Source organism: Erpetoichthys calabaricus, chromosome 4 (genome assembly GCF_900747795.2).
Source record: "Erpetoichthys calabaricus chromosome 4, fErpCal1.3, whole genome shotgun sequence".
In the NCBI taxonomy this organism is placed as follows: domain Eukaryota; kingdom Metazoa; phylum Chordata; class Cladistia; order Polypteriformes; family Polypteridae; genus Erpetoichthys; species Erpetoichthys calabaricus.
This window is the reverse complement of record NC_041397.2, coordinates 194,672,474-194,695,052: the sequence shown is the minus strand read 5'-3', so window position 1 is coordinate 194,695,052 and position 22,579 is coordinate 194,672,474. Positions and strand designations below refer to the sequence as shown.

The 22,579-nt window shown below is 37.9% G+C and overlaps 1 protein-coding gene across 1 annotated transcript in view; it reads left to right on the top strand.

The window, feature by feature from the left end:
* Window positions 1-22,579, top strand: part of umodl1 (uromodulin-like 1) — a 196,802-nt gene that overhangs the window by 70,354 nt on the left and 103,869 nt on the right. The window contains exons 10-12 of the mRNA XM_051926635.1: window positions 1,187-1,324; window positions 2,219-2,302; window positions 21,249-21,506. Of these exons, the coding sequence (XP_051782595.1) occupies window positions 1,187-1,324; window positions 2,219-2,302; window positions 21,249-21,506 (480 nt within the window). The remainder of the gene's footprint in view (window positions 1-1,186; window positions 1,325-2,218; window positions 2,303-21,248; window positions 21,507-22,579) is intronic.

Sequence of the window (22,579 nt, the reverse complement as noted above, 5' to 3'; positions counted from 1 at the left end):
AAAATAAATAAGAAAATAGAATTAGGGAATACTAATTAACATAGAATAAAGGAAAGGTCCGATGGCCAGGGAGGACAGAAAAAACAAAAAAAAAACTCCAGACGGCTGGAGAAAAAAAAAAAATCTGCAGGGGTTCCAGGCCACGAGACCGCCCAGCCCCCTCTAGGCATTCTACCTAACATAAATGACCTCAATCAGTCATCATTGTATTCAGGGTTCTCATGGAAGCATTTGATGATGACAGTCATGTGGACTTCTGGCCTTTAATCCATCAATGTAGGAAAGCTGGTTGTAAGTCCACACAGTCATTAAACAGGTAGGTCATTAAGTGAGGAGTGTCTGTATATACACACATATATATATATATATATATTGTGGAACGGGCCCCGGATACAGACAGGCAGACATGATATTATGCACCACCACACGTTTATTTACAGTCCAACAGTGCACACAGACAAACCTCAAGACTCCCCCAAAGTCCAGGCCTCTCCCTGGGCCTTCTCTCTCTCTCTCTCTCTCTCTTTCTCTTCAGGCCTCTCGTTGCCTCCTCCCAGACCTCGTCCTTCTCCTCACCCAACTCCAGCCCTCAATGAAGGGAGGCAGCCCCTTTTATAGGCGGCTGGCTGGGTACCACGCGAAGCCGCGTACCACAGTAATATATATATATATATATATATATATATATATATATATATATATATATATATATATATATATATATTATATATATATTTGCAGCTGGAGATCCACAAAGGGAGAAAAAATGAATCCCGTATCATAAAGTACTTTTTATTCCTGAGCTTTCAGGGGGTTGAAAGCTCAGGAATAAAAACTACTTTATGATACGGGATTCATTTTTTCTCCCTTTGTGGATCTCCAGCTGCAAATATGCAAACCGTATCACAGACCTTCTCTTCCATATATATATATATATATATATATATATATATATATATATATATATATATATATATATTTGACCTAATGTGTATATAAGTGAAAATATTTGATATGGCATATATTGTACATCTGAAAAGATGTACCGTATTCAAACCAATGTCTGTTTTCAAATATGTATATAAGTGTAGCCAAATAATGCAGTACGAAAAATAGCTGGTTTGGTGGATGAAAGATAAATGTATTTTTTAAAAGACTCTCTTTTCAATATTCACTTTTCTGTCAGATATAAATGAATGTGAAATGGGAAACAACACCTGCAGTCCTCATGCGACTTGTCAAAACATGATGGGCGAATACTCTTGTTCTTGTAAAACTGGCTTCATTGACAAAGACCCCACTAACCCTGGAAGAAAGTGTGAAGGTAAGATTTTAAACACTCTGGAAGATGAGTATTTAGGAATAAAGATAAAACAACCGAGGTGGATTCCACAAAAAAGCTTGGCACAACGGGGACTTTTCAGTTTTTGCCATCTAACTGTATCTATTCAAGGTTTATTGTTATTAATTACGTGCCATTTATTTTGAAATATATACATTAAAGTAAAAAAAAAGTTATGATGCAGTAGTCAAACACACATTTCTGTGTAAAAATAATTTAAAAAAATAGTCCAATCAAAAATTCAATCAATCCAACAAATCACAGAAAAAGATAAGATTCAATAATCTTAAACAATACTTAAAACCTCACCTGGACCAAATGATCTCCATATGGACCCAGTCCTATCAATGATTTGTTTTATCATTTCATTAAAAAAACTGAGTGTGAACTTTTCTGCTCACGTATGCATTTGTTTAACCCTTTAGTAATAATAATGAAATGCCAAAAATGAAATGACAGTTTTTTTGACAGTTACTGTATATCTGATTTATGTTTTCAATACTGTAAGATAAGAATGCAAGTTGGTTAAAAGTTAATATCCTAAGCATTTTTGGATATTAACCTTTAATCAACCAATTTATTAATCAGTAACCTATTTTCCTATTTTGCCAATGTTATTAAGCAACAGTTTCCACCACTCTGTTCTTGAAAGAGTTTATTCGAGAAAAAACACCTTTAGCTAATAGAAATAACCAGGATGAAGACTGATCCTGTCTGACAACTTAGTGCTGCAGCTGCTGAATAGTGGGCCTGTTACATGAATTTCTTGGTGTCTATGTGGCAATATATTTTTGTAAGGCTGATAAAATTATGATTTATACAATTTTCTTAAACTGTTTATAAAACATATATATATTGTCTACATATTTCTTCTAGTAATTAAGGAGTGTATGTCTGGAGAAAACATCTGTTGTCCTGGGACAAATTGCCAGAACGCCAGTGAAGGAATCAACTGTTCTGGTAAGGTGGACTCAGTTACAGATTTAAATTTCCTAGTCTGACACCATTTAGTTGAATTTAATTATTTAAAAAAAAAAAACATATACATCAACATATCCATTAATGTTATAGATTTCAGTGAGAATTAAATAAAAATAACAAGAAGTTTTGACATTGGGCATCTTTGATATATTAGTTTTAAAAAGTATTTAGGAAAGAATGTAATGTAAATAACGAATTATTAAAAATCACCAAGAACTTCCATCTAGATGTGGTGTCACAGACATTTTATTTAGTTTCATATTTGTGTAAGGCAGAAATAATGATAAGTACTGTGAATGTAAAGCATAACACTTTCAAACCCACTTAATTCAGTATGTTAGATAAAGAAGTCGTCTCATGATGACCCTAGTTTGCATTCAGAAACAGAAAAGAAACCATCCATCCATCCATCCATTTTCCAACCCACTGAATCCGAACACAGGGTCACGGGGGTCTGCTGGAGCCAATCCCAGCCAACACAGGGCAGGAACCAATCCCGGGCAGGGTGCCAACCCACCGCAGTACACACACAAACACCAAGCACACACACTAGGGACAATTTAGAATCAATCCACCTAACCTGCATGTCTTTGGACTGTGGGAGGAAACCGGAGCACCCGGAGGAAACCCACACACACACAGGGAGAACATGCAAACTCCACGCAGGGAGGACCCGGGAAGCGAACCCAGGTCTCCAGGTCTCTCAACTGTGAGGCAGCAGCGCTACCCACTGCGCCACCGTGCCGCCCAGAAAAGGAACCACGAATGAAAATTAAATCTTGAGACAATTATCAGAGAATGCTGAAGGGCATGAATAGATGTTTTGTGCGTTCATGGACTTAGGAAAAAAGTGTGATAGAGTGCCCAGTAGGAGCTGGTCTACGGGTGTCTGAGGAAAATGAGGGGGCCAGAAAAGATTTTTAAAGCAGTCCAAGAAGTGTGCATCACAGCAAATGCCGTGATACAAACAGAAAATGGGGAAACAGAGAGTAGGTGTACATCGGGGTCAGCACTTGATCCATAACTTTTAATATTAGTGATGGATGTACTAAGCAATAATATAAAAAATGAACCATGGGATTTGGTCTTGGTTGAGGATTTAGCTATAGTAGTAGATTTGTAAGACAAGCTACAGGGAAGAGTATGGAATTGCCCTGAAGCCCTGAACCACAAAATATTTAAGATTAAATACTGGAAAGACTATATGTTGTGATGTCCATTAAAGGATGGGATGAAAGAAAAGGAGTTGTAGGCAGAAGATATGTACAGTTAACACAAGTAAACATCTTCTGATATTTTGGATTGGTGTTTAAAGCAAAAGGTGGTTTTGAAACAGCAATAGAGGAGAGAGTTAGAGGATGGATAGAACAGAAGGAAGTGGAAAGTGGACTAATAAATGGTCAAAGTTTACCAAGAAAATTTAATTTCAAGCTGTATGAGACAGCAGTTTAACCAGGAGTGGAGCGGGACTGTTTTTCTTCTGTCCTTCAGTGACATGATACAGACCAGCCTACCCACACTGTGAGTGGTGGAGCTGGAAGTGGGGATTATCACAAGGTCTCCATGGTAACTGTCAACAAAAGAAGACAGACATACAACTCCTAAATCAGCTGTCTCTTGTTATTTTTAATCTACTAAGGTAGATGTTGGAGCTACCAGTTACCAAGGAAAAGAATGTTCTCTTGTCTAAAAAAACAGGGCCCGTTAAATCCCAATGAGGCATTCCTGGTGTGATTTAGGACTATACAAGAAATAAATTGTTGTTGTTGCAGAGCACAGGTAACTTCAGCTTTGTACCCATGATAGCTAAGGCCATGCTTCCACTCACTTTTACCACATCAACAACACGCTCTGTCTTGGGGATTTTAAGAAGTGAGAGCAGAAAATGAGATCAAGATTCTTGGACTGGGGATGTGCAAAGTGACCAAAGATTGTAGAAGCCTTCTGTACAATTCTCTTACTTGCCAGAGTATCTCCTTTTTTATCCTCCTCAGCTGTTGTTACCCCTGACACATACTCAAAACTGTCTCTTGTCTCTGGCATGGAACCTGCAGTTGAATTAACTCCATTCCTTCCCAGTTTTATCTTACATAACAAACAAATTAAGTAAATAATAGGACTAATACTATGTAGTGTGTACTACTATCTACCATGGCTAATTATACTGTACATTTGCAATACTAAATATGTGATGTCTGTATAGCTATAATGTATTATTTGTTGTCCTTCCACAGATAATTTCTTTATACAATACAGTCATAATAATATATCATACTGGTGATGTAATTTTCTACAATACTGAAAAATACCCACAAACCTCTATCTTATCATCACACCATAGTACCACAATGATGTAAATACCTGTTGCTGTCCTTTCTTTACTCCCTCCTGCCCCTTCCCTAATCACCATCACTGGACTAACTCTCTGTGGTTGTTAGCAGTAGCAGAATTTTGTTCTCTCTGGGCATTCGTAGCAGGTAGCATTTTGGATGTTTAATACTTGCATTGTACAATCACTAAACATTTTCCCTTTGTTAATAGGCTACCCATAGCCTCCATTCTAAAGTCTAAAGCTGGCTACAAAATCTAGGTATTGGTGCTAAGTGACAACTACTCTTGTTCGCTGCTAAATTATTTAGTGAGCTGATGTTAACAATGCAGTTATGTGAAGCATCAATATCAGCTTGACACGGCATGTTAATAACGCTACAATCTCTATATGTTTTAAGCAATATCAGTGCCAGCTGAAGCTCATATAGACCCATAGGTAGGATGGGTAGGGTGAGTGACGCTTTAGTCACCAAAACGGTGCCAATCAGTGTCCATAGCATGTATGTAATGGAAAGACATGGAGCGTGCACCACTTGACTTACCAAAACAGTGATCCCCTCAGTGTCCCTAGTGTGGACATAATGGAAAACACTGAGCGAGCTTGAGTTACATAAATGGCAGATCTCACTGGCCCAAGTGCACCCCTCTTTACTTTCAGAAACGGCACCCCTGCCGTTCGACTGTTTTGCCTAATGGATTGACCGTTTCTGGGCATTATGACAGACTGTAAGGTCAATCACATGTGATACTCAGCTGTCTCTCTGTCCTGACTGGAAGCAGCAGCAAGGCAGATAAAAAGGAGGCTTTGAAATTGCTTGTTACATGCTGCTGATTTGACTGCTTCTTTTTGTTTTTTGTCCTTCAACCTAATTTCTACTTGTAGAAAAGGGAATGTGGACACCAGTGGGTACTTCAGCTCCCAAACACCCAACACAAGTGGGCAAGGATACAAGTTAAAAGCCAAAAAGTCTTCATTTGCGGGAAAACTCTTCACAGCAAGCATTTCCCGCCACCACAAGTACAACAAAGCACCGTATAGCACACAATTCTTTGTCCTCCTTTGCAGTCTCTGTCTTTCATTTCCTCCTACACTTGTCCTTGCTAGTGTTGTCCACCTTCCTCCCAACTCTGGCTCCCTTGGATGTGGCAGGGCGGTTCTTTTTATCTCAGACCCAGGAGTACTTCCAGTGCTAGTGCACAGGCCAATGGAAGTACTTCAGGGTCAGGCGGAAGTCTCTAGAAGGCAGAGATGGTTCCTCCCTGCAGTTCCCCCTGGTGGAAGGCATAGACAATCACTGGACTGTTGCACGGGACTACATTTCCCATCATGCCGGTGGGTTGAAAAGTAGGGACAATGAGACAAGAATGCAGCTCTCCAGTGTATTGGGGAAGTATAGGCTCCGGAAAGGCCAACTCCTCCAATGCCTGCATACTTCTGTTCTCCCTTGCATGGTCAGAGTGAACAACTCTCTGAAGAAAAAGAGAAAGGTAAACATCCCCAAAGACGGCAAAAACAATTTATGACTGTCCAGTATATTTGTTGCCTAATATTCCTTTACCCAAAGGGAAAATGTATGCTCTTAATTGGACTTAAATTATTATGAAAAATTTAGGTAATGGGTTTATTGTGGGAACTGAATTTTTTTTTTTTTTTGTCGAGAAGAAGGATGGTGGTTTAAGACTACACATTGATAACTATTAAAAATAATTACCCCCTTTTACTTATCTCCTCTCTGCTCAATCAAGTAACAAGGGCCACCATTTTTTCCAAACTTGACTTCCGAAGTTCATATAATTTGATCAGAATTCATGAAGGAGATGAGTGGAACACTGTCTTTAATACAACAACTGGACATTAGGAGTAATGGGAGATGTAATGCCCTGGGATCTTGCTTACGCACCAGCATTTTTATAAGTCCTTGTGTATAAAATTTTTCTTGAGGTAGTTTGAGCATTTATGTGCTAGTTTACATTGATATTTTAATTCTCTCCAAAAATTTGGAGACCCATCTCTTATTTGTGAAGGCATCTTTGAGCAAATCACCTTTTTGTCAAGTTAAAGAAGTGTGAATTTCACACTGATACAGTGGTATTTCTTAGATATGAGATAACTCATAAAGTCTGGATTTGTCAAAGGTGTCATTAATTTTGAACTGGAACCCACTGGAGAGTTTTTTAAAAATTTCAGTTCAATAATCACCTCTGTAACCTCTTTCACCAAGAAGTCAAAAATGTTTCATTGGACACCAGACAACTTGACAGCCTCAAATCATTTTGAGACATCCTTATCCATATTTTCATTTGTTGAAGCATCTAGGATTAGTGTAGGGGCAGTCTAGCCACAAAAATATTCTGCTCATGATCTAATCCATCCATGTTCATCTTTTCAAATAAGTTATCTGCATTAAGCAACATTACAATGTGGGTAACCATGAACTTTCAACTATCAAATTGACTCCAGGAGAATGGAGACATTGGTTGGAAGGAGATAAATATCCGTTTTTGAAAAACACTGACCACAAAAATTTGACTTATTTAAAATCAACTAAGAGTCTGATTACTTGTTAAGCTTAGATGGGCTTTATTTTTCAATTTCATATTGCCCCGGGAAAAAGAATGGTAAAGCAGATGCATTATCATCCATGTTTGATTCTAACAGCAGTTTAACTGAGGCAGTATCCTTTATTCCACATGTTACATTTTTAGAAGCAACAAACATTTGTGAGGATCAATCCAGTGTACTCTCCTCAGTTGCATTACCTCCAGGCATCTATTATGTTCCTACACAACTACAGGGAAAAAAAGTTGTATTGAGCTCTTAGCAGTTCTGTGTTTGGACACCAAGGTGGTTCTCGAATAGCCAAAAGTGAAAGTTATTCTCAGTGGGAAAATAATCAGAGTGAAATCAAGGATTTCATTTCATCTTGTGGATTTTGTTGCAAGGCAAAATCTGCTCAAGGTCTTCCTGATGGGCTATTACAGCCCATTCCTTGTCCAGAACCATGGATTTTATTACCAATTTGCCACCTTCCAACAGTAACAAAACAATTTTGTAGTAGTAGATACTGTAGGTTCTCCAAGTAGTCTAATTGTATGCCTCTTAAAACATGTCCTTCTGCCAAAGAGTTATAGCGAATATTTTAATAACATCTGCATTGTTTTCCTATATTAGATATTTCGGATAAAGGACCGAAGTTGGTCTCTCAGATATGGAGGTTCTTTTTTGAATGTTCAGGTTGTACAGTAAATATCACTTTAGGTTATCATTCAGAAATCAATGGACTGGCAAAAAAAAAAACAATAGAGACTTAACTTGGGTGTACTGTCAGTTCTAGTCAGTATAACTTGAGTAATCATTTACCTCTTTTTTAAATATTTTTTTATTAATAGAACATAGTATACAATCAAGCAGACAAAATTTTCAGAACTTATACAATAAATCACTTCAAAATCAATTTAGAAAGAACAGCAGAGAAATTAAAAAAAAATAACAAAACAAGAATTCAGCCCCTCCTACAGCCAAAATTATGAAAATTGTGTCTCTGTCCATATACTTATAGACCTGACTGTACGTACGTTCAACAAACCAAACTCTTTAGAACTCCCTCCCCATAGGGAATATGATTGCACTGTTAATCTTCTACCAGGTGCTGTGGTACCTGCTTAACCTAAGGGTAAACGTCATGCATTACTGAGATGAGAAAGTCAGGCCATGGAAGCCCATATTGAAGAAAATCATAAAAACTGGTTAGACAATCCAGCAGTCCTGTAAATGGTGTTCTTGGGCCATGTAAACGTGATGTTAAAAACAAATCTACTGAGACTGCATTTTCCACTGCTAAGGATCATTTTAAAGATTGAGCGATCTAGGATGGATTCCCAGGCCATTGTTAATGATATTTTTGGAGATAACTTGGGAATTTGTGTTTTATAGTGGCGACATATGGATTTTCACTCATGATTTGGTTCTAAATATACAATATGTCTGGGAGGTTCTATGTATGTTACGAAAAAAATAATCTCTGTAGAGTTGCAGAAATGCAAGTTTCATAAACCTCTGTGATTTTTTTTTGGGCTGTGAGATTTTTAGGACTGGGGTAAAGCTGGATCAGTCAATAATGTTTTCATGTTAATTTGGAAGGTTCTAGAAAACATTAAACTTATACAATATTTTGTGAGTTTTGTAAATTATTACAGTTGCTTTATAAAGAATTTTACTACTGCCATCTCACTGATCACCTCTTTTAGAAAAAAAAACTCATCTCAAAAATGTATCTGGACTCTTTAGGCCAAGAATTAATTTCAGTCCTTATGGAAAATGTTTATATCAGCCACAGTTTGAAGACATCCAGATACTTCACTCTAATTTGAGCTATAAGTAGATATCTCTAGTTTTGGGGTAGGGGCAATACTCTCCCAGACCTTTTCTAAAACAGACAAATGACACCTGTTTGTATTTCTGCAAAGAAATGAACCTCAGCAGAGCGTAATTATGATGTGGAAAATCATGCATGTTTGGCTATTAAATTAGCCTTAGAGTAGTGGTATCATCGGCTGGCAGGTACAAAGCACCTGTTCATAATATTCATTGATCACAAGAATCTGAACAGAATGAATGTCTAAACTTAATACAGAATTATTCGGTCTTTGCTTTTTATTAACTTTAAGTCTGTGATCTCATATCATTCAGGTGATAGGAATGAAAAGGCAGAAGCACTTTTGAGTTAGCCTAATAATGATGAAATCCTTTTAGTTTCTGAGAACATTTTGCCACCAGAGAGATTTTTAGCTGCTGCCATTTTAGAATTCTCTGAAGATTTGGCCACTAAGATACTAAAGGCATAAATATCTCAGGATGCCCCTGAGAATAATCCTGAAAGTAATTTTTTTTATCCCTCCTCAACTCAGAGGGGACGTGTTAAATTGGTCTCATGTTTTGTCAATATTTTGCCACCCTGGAAGCACTCATACCTTCAAATTATTAAAATGGTATTTTGGTGGAGGAATATGTTTCAGGATATTTATGACTTCATTTTAGGTAGTGAAATGTATAGCAGGGCCTGTTACACCCTATTCCCCCCCACTAATAGTCTTTAGGAAGAAATGTATATGGATATCAGTACTGACTTTCCTCCTTCACAAAGTTTTACCAACATTCTTGTATAAGTTGATGGCTTTTGTAAGAGAGAACACCAGCAAGAAATCACCCTGGTAGATACTGTTACTGAAGAGATTGCCCATTTACATAGATTAAATAAAACCCTGAGATCCACAATTTGATTCTGTATTTTTTACAGTTCTTTTGTTTAAAAGTAGAATGTATTCTTAGGATTTCATCTGGAGTGTAAAAGACAAACTGAACATGTTAACAGAGACCAAGAGACATTTTTAACATGCACTATCAATTCCTTCCAGAACATTTGGAAATCTGCCATACCTTTTTGCCGTTTTGCATAGGTTTTCTCCCAGAATTGTAGCTATGAGGCAGCAGCACTTACCACCTTGCCATGCTTATTTATAACTTTCCAGCCAGTTCAGAATTTCTGAAGTTAATATATAGAAATTTACTTAAATCTTCTCCCAGCTAATGCATCTAATTTAATGTCATCTGCAAATATAACTTACTTGTTTGTTACATCATTATGTTAATATTTTATGTAAGCTAAAAACTGAGCAGCCTTATCAGATGACTTCAGGCTAATTACATTTGCCAGACAACTAAAAATGAAAAGTGAAAAAAGTAGAAAGGCAACTAAGATCAGAGAGGAGATGATGGAGACTTGTGACATAATTGTTGTCGATCATCAATATTTTTCACAGTGAACATGTTGTGTATACCAGTGACCTTGCTCGCCAAATATTTTCCTAGGAATCTGCGGTGCAGAACTTTTACACATTCATACTTTCACACATCTGTACTCCACCTCACATTTTACTTCACTTTACTTTACTTTTCAATCTTTTTTACACATGCTAAATTTGACATCTCACATGTGTTTAAAATACCTTGCAGTATTTTAATGTGAATGAGCTAACCATAATGAGAATATCATGAAAATACTTTGTTGTTCTGCATTGATTCGTTGTTCCTTTGTTGTATCTTCACTGCTGGATTTTGCATGTTCTGCTCCTCGCTATGTAGCAAAAATCAGGTAGTGGCCGGCACAGCCCTCCAAGTCTATAACACTGATCCCTCACATCAAAGGCTATCTGGGTGTGCTAGTACACACTAGTATGCATTCATCATCTTTCAGTTCTCAAAACTCAAATAGAGAAATATTAGCGGCCATATAAATAAAGGGACTATGGGCTAAATGCATTCGCAATTAGCCATGTACAGTGCCTAGTTAAATCAAACCTTAAAGGATCTCTCCCAGAAAATGAAAACACATGAGAACCTGTGAAATAATAATAATATTGAAAGATGTATTACTATTTGTAAGACATTTCTATCTTTTTGATAAACAAAAAACTACAAAGTATCTGCACAGATGCATCGAAAACAAAAAAGACATGGCAGCTGCATCCTACCTTGTTCAATGCTTACATGGACTGGGTGTTGGGCAGGGTCATGGGGTCCAGTGGCTGTGGGGCATCTGTTGGTAAAAAGACATTCACTGACTTTACCAACAATGCTGTGATCCTCGCAGAGTCAATGGAGTCTTTGATCGGGGCTCTCGAGAGACTGAACAAGAAGTCTGAGTGTCTGGGGTTTGAGTCTCCTGGATAAAAAACAAGATCCAGGCCTTTAATGACCTCCTCTTGGGCTCAGCCATCAGCAGTGTGTCTATCTGCAGAGAGAGTGTCAACCTTATTGAGAGGTTTACTTACCTTGGCAGTGACATTCATGTCTCCGGTGACTCTTCCTATGAAGTCAATAGACAGATTGGGAGAGCATGGGGGTCATGAGGTCACTGGAAAGGGGTGTGTGGCACTCCCAATATCTTTGCAAGAGGACAAACGTCCAAGTCTTTAGAGTCCTGGTGCTTCCTGTTTTGTTATATGGGTGCAAAACATGGGCGCTATCCAGTGACCTGAGACTAAGACTGGACTCCTTCAATATTGTATATCTTCAGAGAATCCTTGGGTACCGCTTGTTTGAATTTATGTTGAAAGAGCTGTTGCTCACACAGCCTTGAATGAGACACATTACCTGCATTGTGAGGGAGCATAACCATGTGGTGCAATTCCTCAAGGGTGATCCAGCTCATGGGATCCTCATTTTTGAGGACCTGAGTAGCTGGACCAGGCCAAGGAGACCCCCATGTAACACTTGGCTGTGGCAGATAGATGGTTTATTCTGGAAGTTGGGACTGGACCATTTGTCTCTCTCTCTCTCTCTCTATATATATATATATATATTTGCAGCTGGAGATCCACAAAGGGAGAAAAATCAATCACGTATCATAAAGTAGTTTTTATTCCTGAGCTTTCAACCCCTGCCAGGGGTCTTCATCAGAGGATAATGCTTAGACTTACAAGAATCAAAGGCAATATATAGCAAAAAATTACGTGGGTTGAAGTGGCTAAGTCAGTGTGGTCTTGCTAAGAATCGCAACACGTATACAGGAACATCGCGACACCATCAGAAGAAAGGACTCATTATCATTGATCTGTACGCATACTAAATCAACAGGACATACATTTAACTGGGACAATGTACAAGTAAAATTTAAGGTCAGTACTAAAAGTGCCAGAGAGCTGGCCGAATCCTGGTTATCAAATGAGAACGCCATCAACAGACACTTGGACATAAATCCAGCATATGCAAACTTAAGAAGAACATATTCATAATAAATAAAATCTTTACAACCAATACCCCCCCCCCATACTGATATGGATTGGGTAATGTGTTAGGAATGAAAGGAGGCTCACTCAAAATTGTACTCTGTAGTTTGTATGGCCCCCACGTGGTTGTTTGCATGTCTGACAATGTCGGGGCATACTCCTAATGAGATGACGGATGGTGTCCTGGGGGATCTCCTCCCAGATCTGGAACAGGGCATCACTGAGCTCCTGTGTAGTCTGAGGTGCAACTTGGTGGTGTCAGATGGACCGAAACATAATGTCCCAGAGGTGTTCTATTGGATTAAGGTCAGGTGAGTGTGGGGGCCAGTCAATGGTATCAATTCCTTCATCCCCTAGGAACTGCCTGCATACTCTCACCACATGAGGCCGGGCATTGTCGTGCACCGGAAGGAACCCAGGACCCACTGCACCAGCATAGGGTCTGACAATGGGTCCAAGGATTTCATCCCGATACCTAATGGCAGTCAAGGTGCCGTTGTCTAGCCTGTAGAGGTCTGTGCCTCCCTCCATGGATATGCCTCCCCAGATCATCATTGACCCACCACCAAACCAGTCATGCTGAATGATGTTACAGGCAGCATAATGTTCTCCATGGCTTCTCCAGACCCTTTCACGTCTGTCACATGTGCTCAGGGTGAACTTGCTCTCATCTGTGAAAAGCACAGGATGCCACTTCTGGTATTCTATGGCAAATACCAATCAAGCTCCATGGTGTTGGGTAGTGAGCACAGGGCCCACTAGAGGACGTTGGGCCCTCAGACCACCTTCATGAAGTCTGTTTCTGATTGTTTGGTCACAGACATTCACACCAGTGGCCTACCTGCTGGAGGTCATTTTGTAGGGCTCTGGCAGTGCTCATCCTGTTCCTCCTTGCCCAAAGGAGCAGATACCGGTCCTGGTGATAGGTTAAGGACCTTCTACAGCCCTGTCTAGCTCTTCTAGAGTAACTGCCTGTCGCTTGGAATCTCCTCCATGCTCTCGAGACTGTGCTGAGAGACACAGCAAGCCTTCTGGCAATGGCACATATTGATGTACCATCCTGGAGAAGTTGGACTACCTGTGCCACCAACCTCTGTAGGGTCCAGGTATCGCCTCATGCTACTAGTAGTGACACTGACCATAGCCAAATGCAAAACTAGTGAAAAAACAAACAGAAACGATGAGGAGGGAAAATTGTCCGTGGCCTCTACCTGTTAAACCATTCCTGTTTTGGGGGTCGTCTCACTGTTGCCCCTCTAGTGCACCTGTTGTTAATTTCATTAACATCAAAAGCAGCTGAAACTGATTAACAACCCCCTCAGCTACTTAACTGACCAGATCAATAGCCTAGAACTTTCATTGACTTGATGCTATACTTTGATTAAAAAGTGTTCCTTTACTGTATATAAATGAGTTATTACCAATTGTGGCCATTTGCTGTGTTCTGATTGTGGTTATCATCTTACCACTTTGTTGTCTGAAGCATGGTGGTGAAATGGTCAGCACTGCTGTCTCGCAGCTGAGGTCTCATTTTTGGCCACAATAATCGGCCCAGCATAGTTTTCGGACAGTTCCTTAGCATTCAGGGACACTTAAAAGACCATTGCATCATTATGATCCACTCAAAATTAGGTCAGTTCCTCTTTCTCTGTTGAGTTCAATGCATTTTGCTGAATTTGGCGAAGTTCCCCAACATTTCCACAAATTTGCCAAACTCCCATTCAAGTGAACTCTGCACAGGGTTTGCTCATCACTAGGTATGAACAATGGTTTCAAATAATTCAACAAGCTTTGTATTAGAAATTCCATTTTGACTCTCTTTTTGTTGGTACAGTTCTTTTACTGTACATCATCTATTTTACTGTTTGTTAGGTTGCTTGTTTTTTTGAATTATGAAGGTCATAAAATACTATTACTAGACTTTAAAAAGGCTCCATTTTTCCATATTGGTAAAAACACTTCCAAAACATGTTTCAAATTTTGCAGCTTTATTTTTGAAGCAATCTTTGGTTTGTGTTCTTTTTATGTAAATGAATACCTATTGTTCTGCCCATAAGAGGAGGCAGGATGTAAATTGATAAGACCAGAAGGTGAACTGTAGTCATTAATCAAAGCTGAGACTTAATATCGAAACATTAGTTCTATTTTTTGCCAAACCACAGAAACAGTAAACTAAACCATAGTCAAAAACTCAAAGCACTGAATTCTTCTAACAGTAAGTCTAATGGATAAAGTACAGTTTTTATCTGCAATCATGAAACACCAGGATACTCTTGTCACATTCCATATGCTTCTAGTCATTCTTGCATAGCATTGCATTGTAGCAACAGGAACAAAATGGCCATGCCCATATCAAATAAATATGGCTTTGGAAGAGACTTGAAAGCATTTGTCTTTAAATAATATTTCTACAAAAATATAAAGTGGTAGAACTGATTTATGCATATCCTAAATCTCCATTGAGAAGAAAATAGACCAGAAATAGTGTGTAATGAAATTTAAAATAAACCAGTTATAACACCCATTGCATGTCTGTTTTGAACTATGTGAATTCATATAAAATTTGCTCAACATTGTTTCTTGGATTTAGACAGGTTTCTGGCATCTCTATAATATATTTACTTTAATTATAGCTCTATAGCACTCCAGATCAGGTATTTATTTTTTTGTTGCAATAGACTTGACATTAAAAGAAGTTTTTTAGGTTTTTACACAGATGAAAGTGAGTGTATGCCTGAAAGAGCTAAAGCATTTAGGATCTGTAATATAGGTGGGGACAGGATGAATAAACATGAGGAAGATAAAAAGTGTGACAGACCCAAGTTACTATGAAAGACATTTAGAAAAGACAAGTAGAAATGAAAAATATTATTTTATGACTATTTTGGTCACTTTTTTCCTACTTGCTCATCCAGTTCAGGATCACGTCAACCCTGGCAATCCATTGTCACACACATCCACCCATATTCAGTGCACCAGTTTAGAGTTGACAAACATGTCAGTGAGAGGTAGACAGACACTGGTGTACTCAGAGGAAACCCACAACAGACAAGTGGGGCAGAAGGATAATAATTTGCAGCTTATATTTATGTTCCAGTTAACTTTTACCTTTATATATACACTTATTTGTCTGATACAGAGCAGCACCTGATTAAACAATAGGAATTAAAAAATGAAATGTCTGACAATGGTATAAAAAATAAACAGTGTCCATGACAAAATTATTATCACCCTTTTGTAGGCTCTCATGCTGTAAATGAGGTTAAATTGGGCTCCTGGCTTCAAATGAATCCAAAAAACTCAAAGCCAGCCTTTCCCCAAACCGGAAGCAGGCTTCTGCCTACTCTGAATGTTAAAGGAATAAAAGGCCTAAAAATTCTCAAAACTAAGAAAATATCAAAAGAAGCCAGAGGAGATCACTGGTCAAACTTCTAGCTCACAATAACAAAACAAAGGTCCTTAATAATTATAATGTTTCATTAATAAAAGAAACTCAAAAACAAAGGCAAAAAATATGCTTAAAAATGCAACCTACAAAAGTAACTATGTAGTGATCCAATCACTCGAAATAGCCAAATTGGTGTGAGGTCTTTAAAAATAACCAGGGAAGCAGGCCTGACTCTCACCAGCCAGTGCAGAGATGGCACACCAAAGGGAAGCCTTGCTTTCACTTGAGTGGCTAGCTTTGGCCTCCACAAGGCTAAAATGCATTTAACTCATAACCTTGTGAAATGGCCCAAAATACACTCAAAACGAGGTTGGGGGGAGTCATGTTCAACCCCTGACTAGTACAGAACAAAGTAACAAAAACATTTATAAAAGCTAAATTTCTTAACAAAATAGCAAAAATAATAAAATACTCAAAAACATATCAAGTACGAAGTACTTCATGCTCAGAACACTTACAGTATGTGCACGCATCTTACCTGCCATGCATTCCCAGTACTCTTTTGAAAAAAGAGGCCATCAGAAATTAACACGATGCATGTACAAGTGCAGTACAAGCAAAAATATGGGTAGCATGACGTCAGCATCATTTTTTACTATCAATGTGTGACGGCAGGCTGCAATGTCACTCCAACAGGATAAATCTGTGTGCTAAGGTTCGATGTGGTGAAACAAATCATCACATTTAAATGCTGACATGCGAATGTATTCATGGTGCTTTTTTTCATCCATTTCTTCCACAGGCAATACAAGTATTGCATAGTCCTCATTGTAGTGACATGATACATTTAAAGGTCTCAAATACCATCTTCTGTATCTCTGATGACATCTTTTTTTTTTTTTTGTACCTTCGCAACAGAATCAGAATGCAAAGAATTTTTATCTTTAAAATCTTTCTTCCCTCAACTCACAACACAGCAAAACCGGTTGTTGCTTTCTCACTGTCATGATTTTTTACACTGCCACCTGGTGGAATCCTCCAGATTTACTTAAAGTACGTGGGCAAGTATAGACAGTATACTACTTGCATAACAGCAGCATCCTCAAATGCACGCATCACGTAGCATTAAGTATATCCCCAGCCTAAAAGGCAATCCACAGTAAACAAGTTCAATCCACAATCCTTAAGTCGTCATCCAAGAAATAAGAGCACAATTAAATCATAAACCATAGAACTAGGCAAAGAAATAGCAGCTCAATCTCACCCACCTCCAAAACACATACAATGCACTGCAAGGGACTGCAGTTCCCATGAGTCTATATAGGGTTGATAGCAGTCAGTCAATGGAGACTGACAAGTGGACCAGGCTCTTGGGGAATAACTCACAAAAACACAAGGGGCAGGACAGGACAAATTTAAGCACATAGAATAAATAAAACTGACGTAAAATATATAAATGTAACAAATAATAAATATAGATAACAAAATTAACACATGATTAATAACCAAAGAACCAAAAATAAACAAAAAGGACATAAAAAAGATATTTAAACGTAAGATAGGGTAGGGTTAAACATAATAAACTAAGTGAGTCTATGAACCAAAAATTGTAAATCTTTAACCAGAAGCAAAAGCCAAAAAACAGAAATAAACAAAAGAAAACACTTATAAAATTAAAATGAAGGTAATGCAAAGGAATACGTAATAAATGGAAATGACTCCACAAGAAACATTTGCTCTCAGCCTTCATAAACTGTGAACTTGAGGGGGGTGCACCCCCAAGGTTCCACCCACAAGACTCAAGGCAGGTAACATGTTAAAAAACATTTAAAATATACGAAAATTCTTTAACAGAATAATAATTGGCAAATCATAAAATAATAAATAGATAAACACAAAATAATTGAATAAAAGAAAATGACACTTGAGAAGGGGGTAAAGCCCTGGCTTATAACATAACACCTTTGAATGATTCAAAGTCAGTTTGATTAGAAGAACGAGATTGTAACTGTAGTGGAATTAGACTCACTTTCAATAAATCTTTTGTACTCACATGTCATGAATTAACCAAAGAATGATGGTTTTAATGCTTAAAATGGTCATCTTCATTCCCTGTTCCTTGTTTACAATGCAAGAAATAAAAAGGCTGTCTGAGACCATTAGAAAAATTATTATCACCAGCTACAAAAATGCAAAAATGTGTAAAGTCCATTCCAGGGGCTCCAGTGTTTTTTGCACAGTTTGTAATGTTAAGACGTTTGTTACTCATGAAACTGTCCCTAAATATGGTGGGAAAAGAAAAAATGATCAAAGAATTCTTTGAGGCTGGTGTGAACTGTGGAAAAAAGCACCAAATAAAATATACAAAGATTTAAAGTTGATCTGAAGTGATCTTGGGCAATGGTTTCATCTCAATACAACACACACTAAACCAAGAAGGGCTTCACGTGCAAGGACCAAGAAGACTGATGAAAGCAAAACAGAACTCTCTCTTTGGCAGTGCAGGCCAGCAGTTTGTTTAGGAGGTAAAGTGATGCTTATAAGGACAACAAGACCCTACCTATAGTTAGACATACTGGAGATTTCATAATCTGCTTTTTGTAATCGGATACTAGAAGTCCTGAAAATATTAAGAAGATCATGAGATCAGAGGGATACCAGGGTGTTTTGAACTGCAATGCACTAAGCAATGTCAGAAAATTATATAGAGCTCAAAGACCATCTGAGCTTCAGTAGGACAATGACCAGATTGACTGTGTGAAAAGGCCTGCATTGAGTCCTAATCTCAGTATAGTTGGAAACCTTTCCAAAGAGCTGGTATCTGTTTTTGGGAAAGGGACTCCTGTGGGCATTAAAGTACAAATTGCAATTAAAGAATGAGAAAAACAACCAGCAGAAAGGTGTGAGAAGCTTACAGATGTCAACAAGAAATGTTTTAAGGCTGTCACCATTGCCAAGGGTTTTGCAACCAAGTCAGGGTCATATATTTATTTTTTTCTGTGATAAACTACATACAGACATCATTTTTGTTGCATAAGTAACAATTAAAATTATTAAAATATTCTGATAATCAATAGGTGATTGATTATTTCTGGAGATATTGTACATTAGTGGTCTCCAAATCTGGTCCTGAAGGACCACAGTGGCTGCAGGTTGTCATTCAAACCCTTTTCTTAATTGATGACCTGTTTTTGTTGCTAATTAACTTCTTTTCCTTTCATTTTAATTGACTACTTTTTTAACGATTTGTTCCCCTGATTTTCTTCATCGTTCCTCTGAATTGCTACATTTCTTTCCTTAAATTGCACCCAAACAGAAGTGAAATGAGAAGTAAGTGAGTCAGCAGAAGACCAACTAAGTCACAGGCTCAAACTCCAAGCAGTTGCTTAATTAAGTGCCGAGTCTTGTCATTAATTAAACCCGTTTTTTAATTCCATGGCTTGTTGCTACTCTCATTGTGCAAATGGCAGACATTTCTGAAATTGTTGATTTTCTCTTTTCTAAGAGCACTGTGAAAATGTTTTGGGGACCTGAGCAGATCAACATTCCTGAGACCTTTCACCTTTCTTTATTTTCAGATATTGTATGATGGACACAGTTTGCTGGTCATGTTTTGTCTCATTTTGCATCTCATTATCATTTGGCTGCTAATTAAGAAAAAGAAACAATTAAGGGGTATGAGTCTTCAAGAGTGAGTCAATTAAAAATAATTCAAAAGAAGTTAACAAGCAGCAAAAACAGGGCACAAATTAAGAAAAGGGTTAGAATGAAAACCTGCAGCTACTGCAGCCCTCCAGGACCAGAGCTGGGGACCCCTATTGTACATAATATACCTAAAGTGCAAGTGTGCCAATAATGTTTACCAAGATTGTATTTCAACTGTTAAACCTGAATACAGTTGTGGTCAACTTTATTGGCATCCTAGACTCATTATGTAGTTTAAACAATCCTTAACTAGGTGTAGGAACAAACTAAGGTCAAACATATTGGAAGATACTAACAAAGCTGAGAATCACAGAAACCAAATCAAACCCTAACTAAATCACTATGTTAAAAGCTCTAAAACCCTAAAACACTATGGTGCCTTAAATATATAGCTTGGCTGGTGTCATGGGTCTGTACGCAGATATTTCAGAACTTAAAAAAATGATTGCACTAAAAAGGAAATTTTACAGAAGTTATGCAAAAAAAAAAACACCCCAGTAAGAGTTAAGGAAAACAACCCCTCTTAATAAAAAGACAAGTGCTCTGTGTCTGTTCAGTTGCTATGTCTCTGTTATCCAACAGATGGCATATCACAAATTTTAATACTCCAAATGGCATGTAAGAGATGCACAACCACCAGATGGGCACACCACACTGCAAATGTTACTGCTGAATACATCCAATGGAGAGTAACTGCCGGATGGACAGAAATCAGCTTATCCACCTTACTAAAAGAAGAAGTGTAGAGAGTCTGTGTATCTATGGCTCTGTTATTTGCCATTTGGTATAGGATTTGTAAAAGCAGGGGAAACATTTGTGATATGCCATCTGTTGGAATAACAAAGGCAATGTATTTTATTACTACAAAATGACTGTGATGCACCATCTCTTTGTAATGGCAAATGCAATGCATTTTATGACTACAAGTGTTTTTTGATGTGTCATGTGTTTGAATGACAAATGCAATGAATTTTATTTATTACATGCATAACAAAATACATTTCAATGGATGGCGCACTACAAATGATAATGCTGAGGACTGTGTTGATTACTTAACTGTCAACCCATCTTAGAAGGGTAACATAGCTAGTAAATATTAATACAGGAAGACTAAAATTATGATAATGTTATTTCTTTCTCTTTTAAGTGAAATAACTTTGGGAGATTTTAAATATATTTGCAGCTCAAAAGTCACAGTTATTTTTTCCTTGTGCAGTTCTTGCACTCTCCAGCATCGACCACTTAAGAATATCTGACCAATCTGCTACAAAATGAATGAAACATTCAGCCCATTGTGCTTGTGATCAAAGCTTAGTCTTTCACACTTCCACTGCTGACTGTCATCTTTCTTGGCTAAACCTCAGCTGGAGAACTGAACTGAGTGCCAGCCTTGTCCCGAATATGGGTCTCCAACACCCATTAGGTGTTAGGTAAAGGAGCATTCCTCTAGCTTGTAAGGCATTTGATGATATACCTATTTTTATAAAGCAAATTTCTCGCCCATCACCAAAATCCTATACAATATCTTGCCCTTAATAGTGATATTGAGCTGATTTTAAACTTGCTGCGTCTAAATCTAAGAATGATAATCACTAGTCCTAGATGTACTATGTGCTGTATATACAGGATGAATTCAGTAAAACGTAATGATTTCTGTCATTTGCTTTCTGAGTAATTTTTTTCTTTTTATTTTTTTCTTTCTTATTTTTGCAGATCCATTACCAGTGAAAGACTTAACTTTTTTAAACATCACTAAATCCAGTTTTCATGTAACTTGGTCTGCTGATCCCAAAGTTAGTTACATATTTGAGGTGACATTACTGAAGAACCAGAAGGAAATTAATGCAACTATAACTGCTCTACAAGAATGGCTTGCTACTGACCTCGAGCCAGGAACACTCTATACATTAAGGGTTGTGGCCACACTGTGTGGACGGGCAAGCAAAGTCACAGAATCAAGTATAACAACAGGTATGTAAAAGTACAATCTAGGGCATCTGAATTCAGGATGAAAAAGTAGAACAAGACATTGTGCATTCAGAGAGGTTCGTATCTAAGCCTAGGGGTCTATAATTCCCAGTTTTCATTTTAAATATGCTTTAAATTAGACACAAGAGAGACAACCTGAAAACAGGCTCTTGCTGAAAACCAGGAAAGCTGAGATTAGCCAAACAAAAAACCAAAACGTGAGCCAAGAATCAAAATCAAAAAAGGGATGTCAACCATCCTAACACTAAATCTTATTGGAACGTTCTTCAGCCATCCTATAATACTAGACAGAAAGGTTTGTAAAAGAGACTTCTTCGACTTCAACTTTCTTAAGAAGTGACAACACAATGATGTCAAACATTGTGACAATATCTAAACAGGTGATTAGCACTGGACATCATCACATTAAACAACATTGCTGTGGCCAGGTAAATACCTCATGAAACAGCAGTAACTGTAGAATAAACTATTCAAGATGACAGTGTAATGACATCACTGTGAAAACAATAACAAATACTACAGAAATGGACTAAAACCATTCATCTATTAGACAGAAAAGAATAAACATCACCCTAGGCGTTAAACATGGCCCTTGCACAAGCAACAGCCAGCCATGTATCTCTAGCTAAGAAAGGACCTTTTAAATTCTACTTATAAAATTATATCCCAGGGCATATTCCCACCCTCCTCTTCTTCAATATCATGCTTAGGACTTCTAAGATCAGTTCCCTAATTAATTATGCTTTAAGCATATGTTGTCGGGTGGAGAAGCGTCTTAGCCTCTGTCCAGCAGGGCACACACATTCTCTCCTATTCTTCACAAACTGGCCATGTGTGTTGGAGGTGGTCCCATTACATTTCAGCCCTGGTCTCTCTAGTTAAAGGTATTCACACACAAGGTGACATACGTGATGAATCAGGCCTTCGAGCGCTCCAATCTCTATAATCTTCCTTTTCTATCCCCTCATTTTCTTTTTCTTTTCCTTATACTGTACCTTAGGTGTGTTTTAAAGCTTGCATTGTTCCAATCTCTTCTGTCCTTGCTTGCCAGCCTT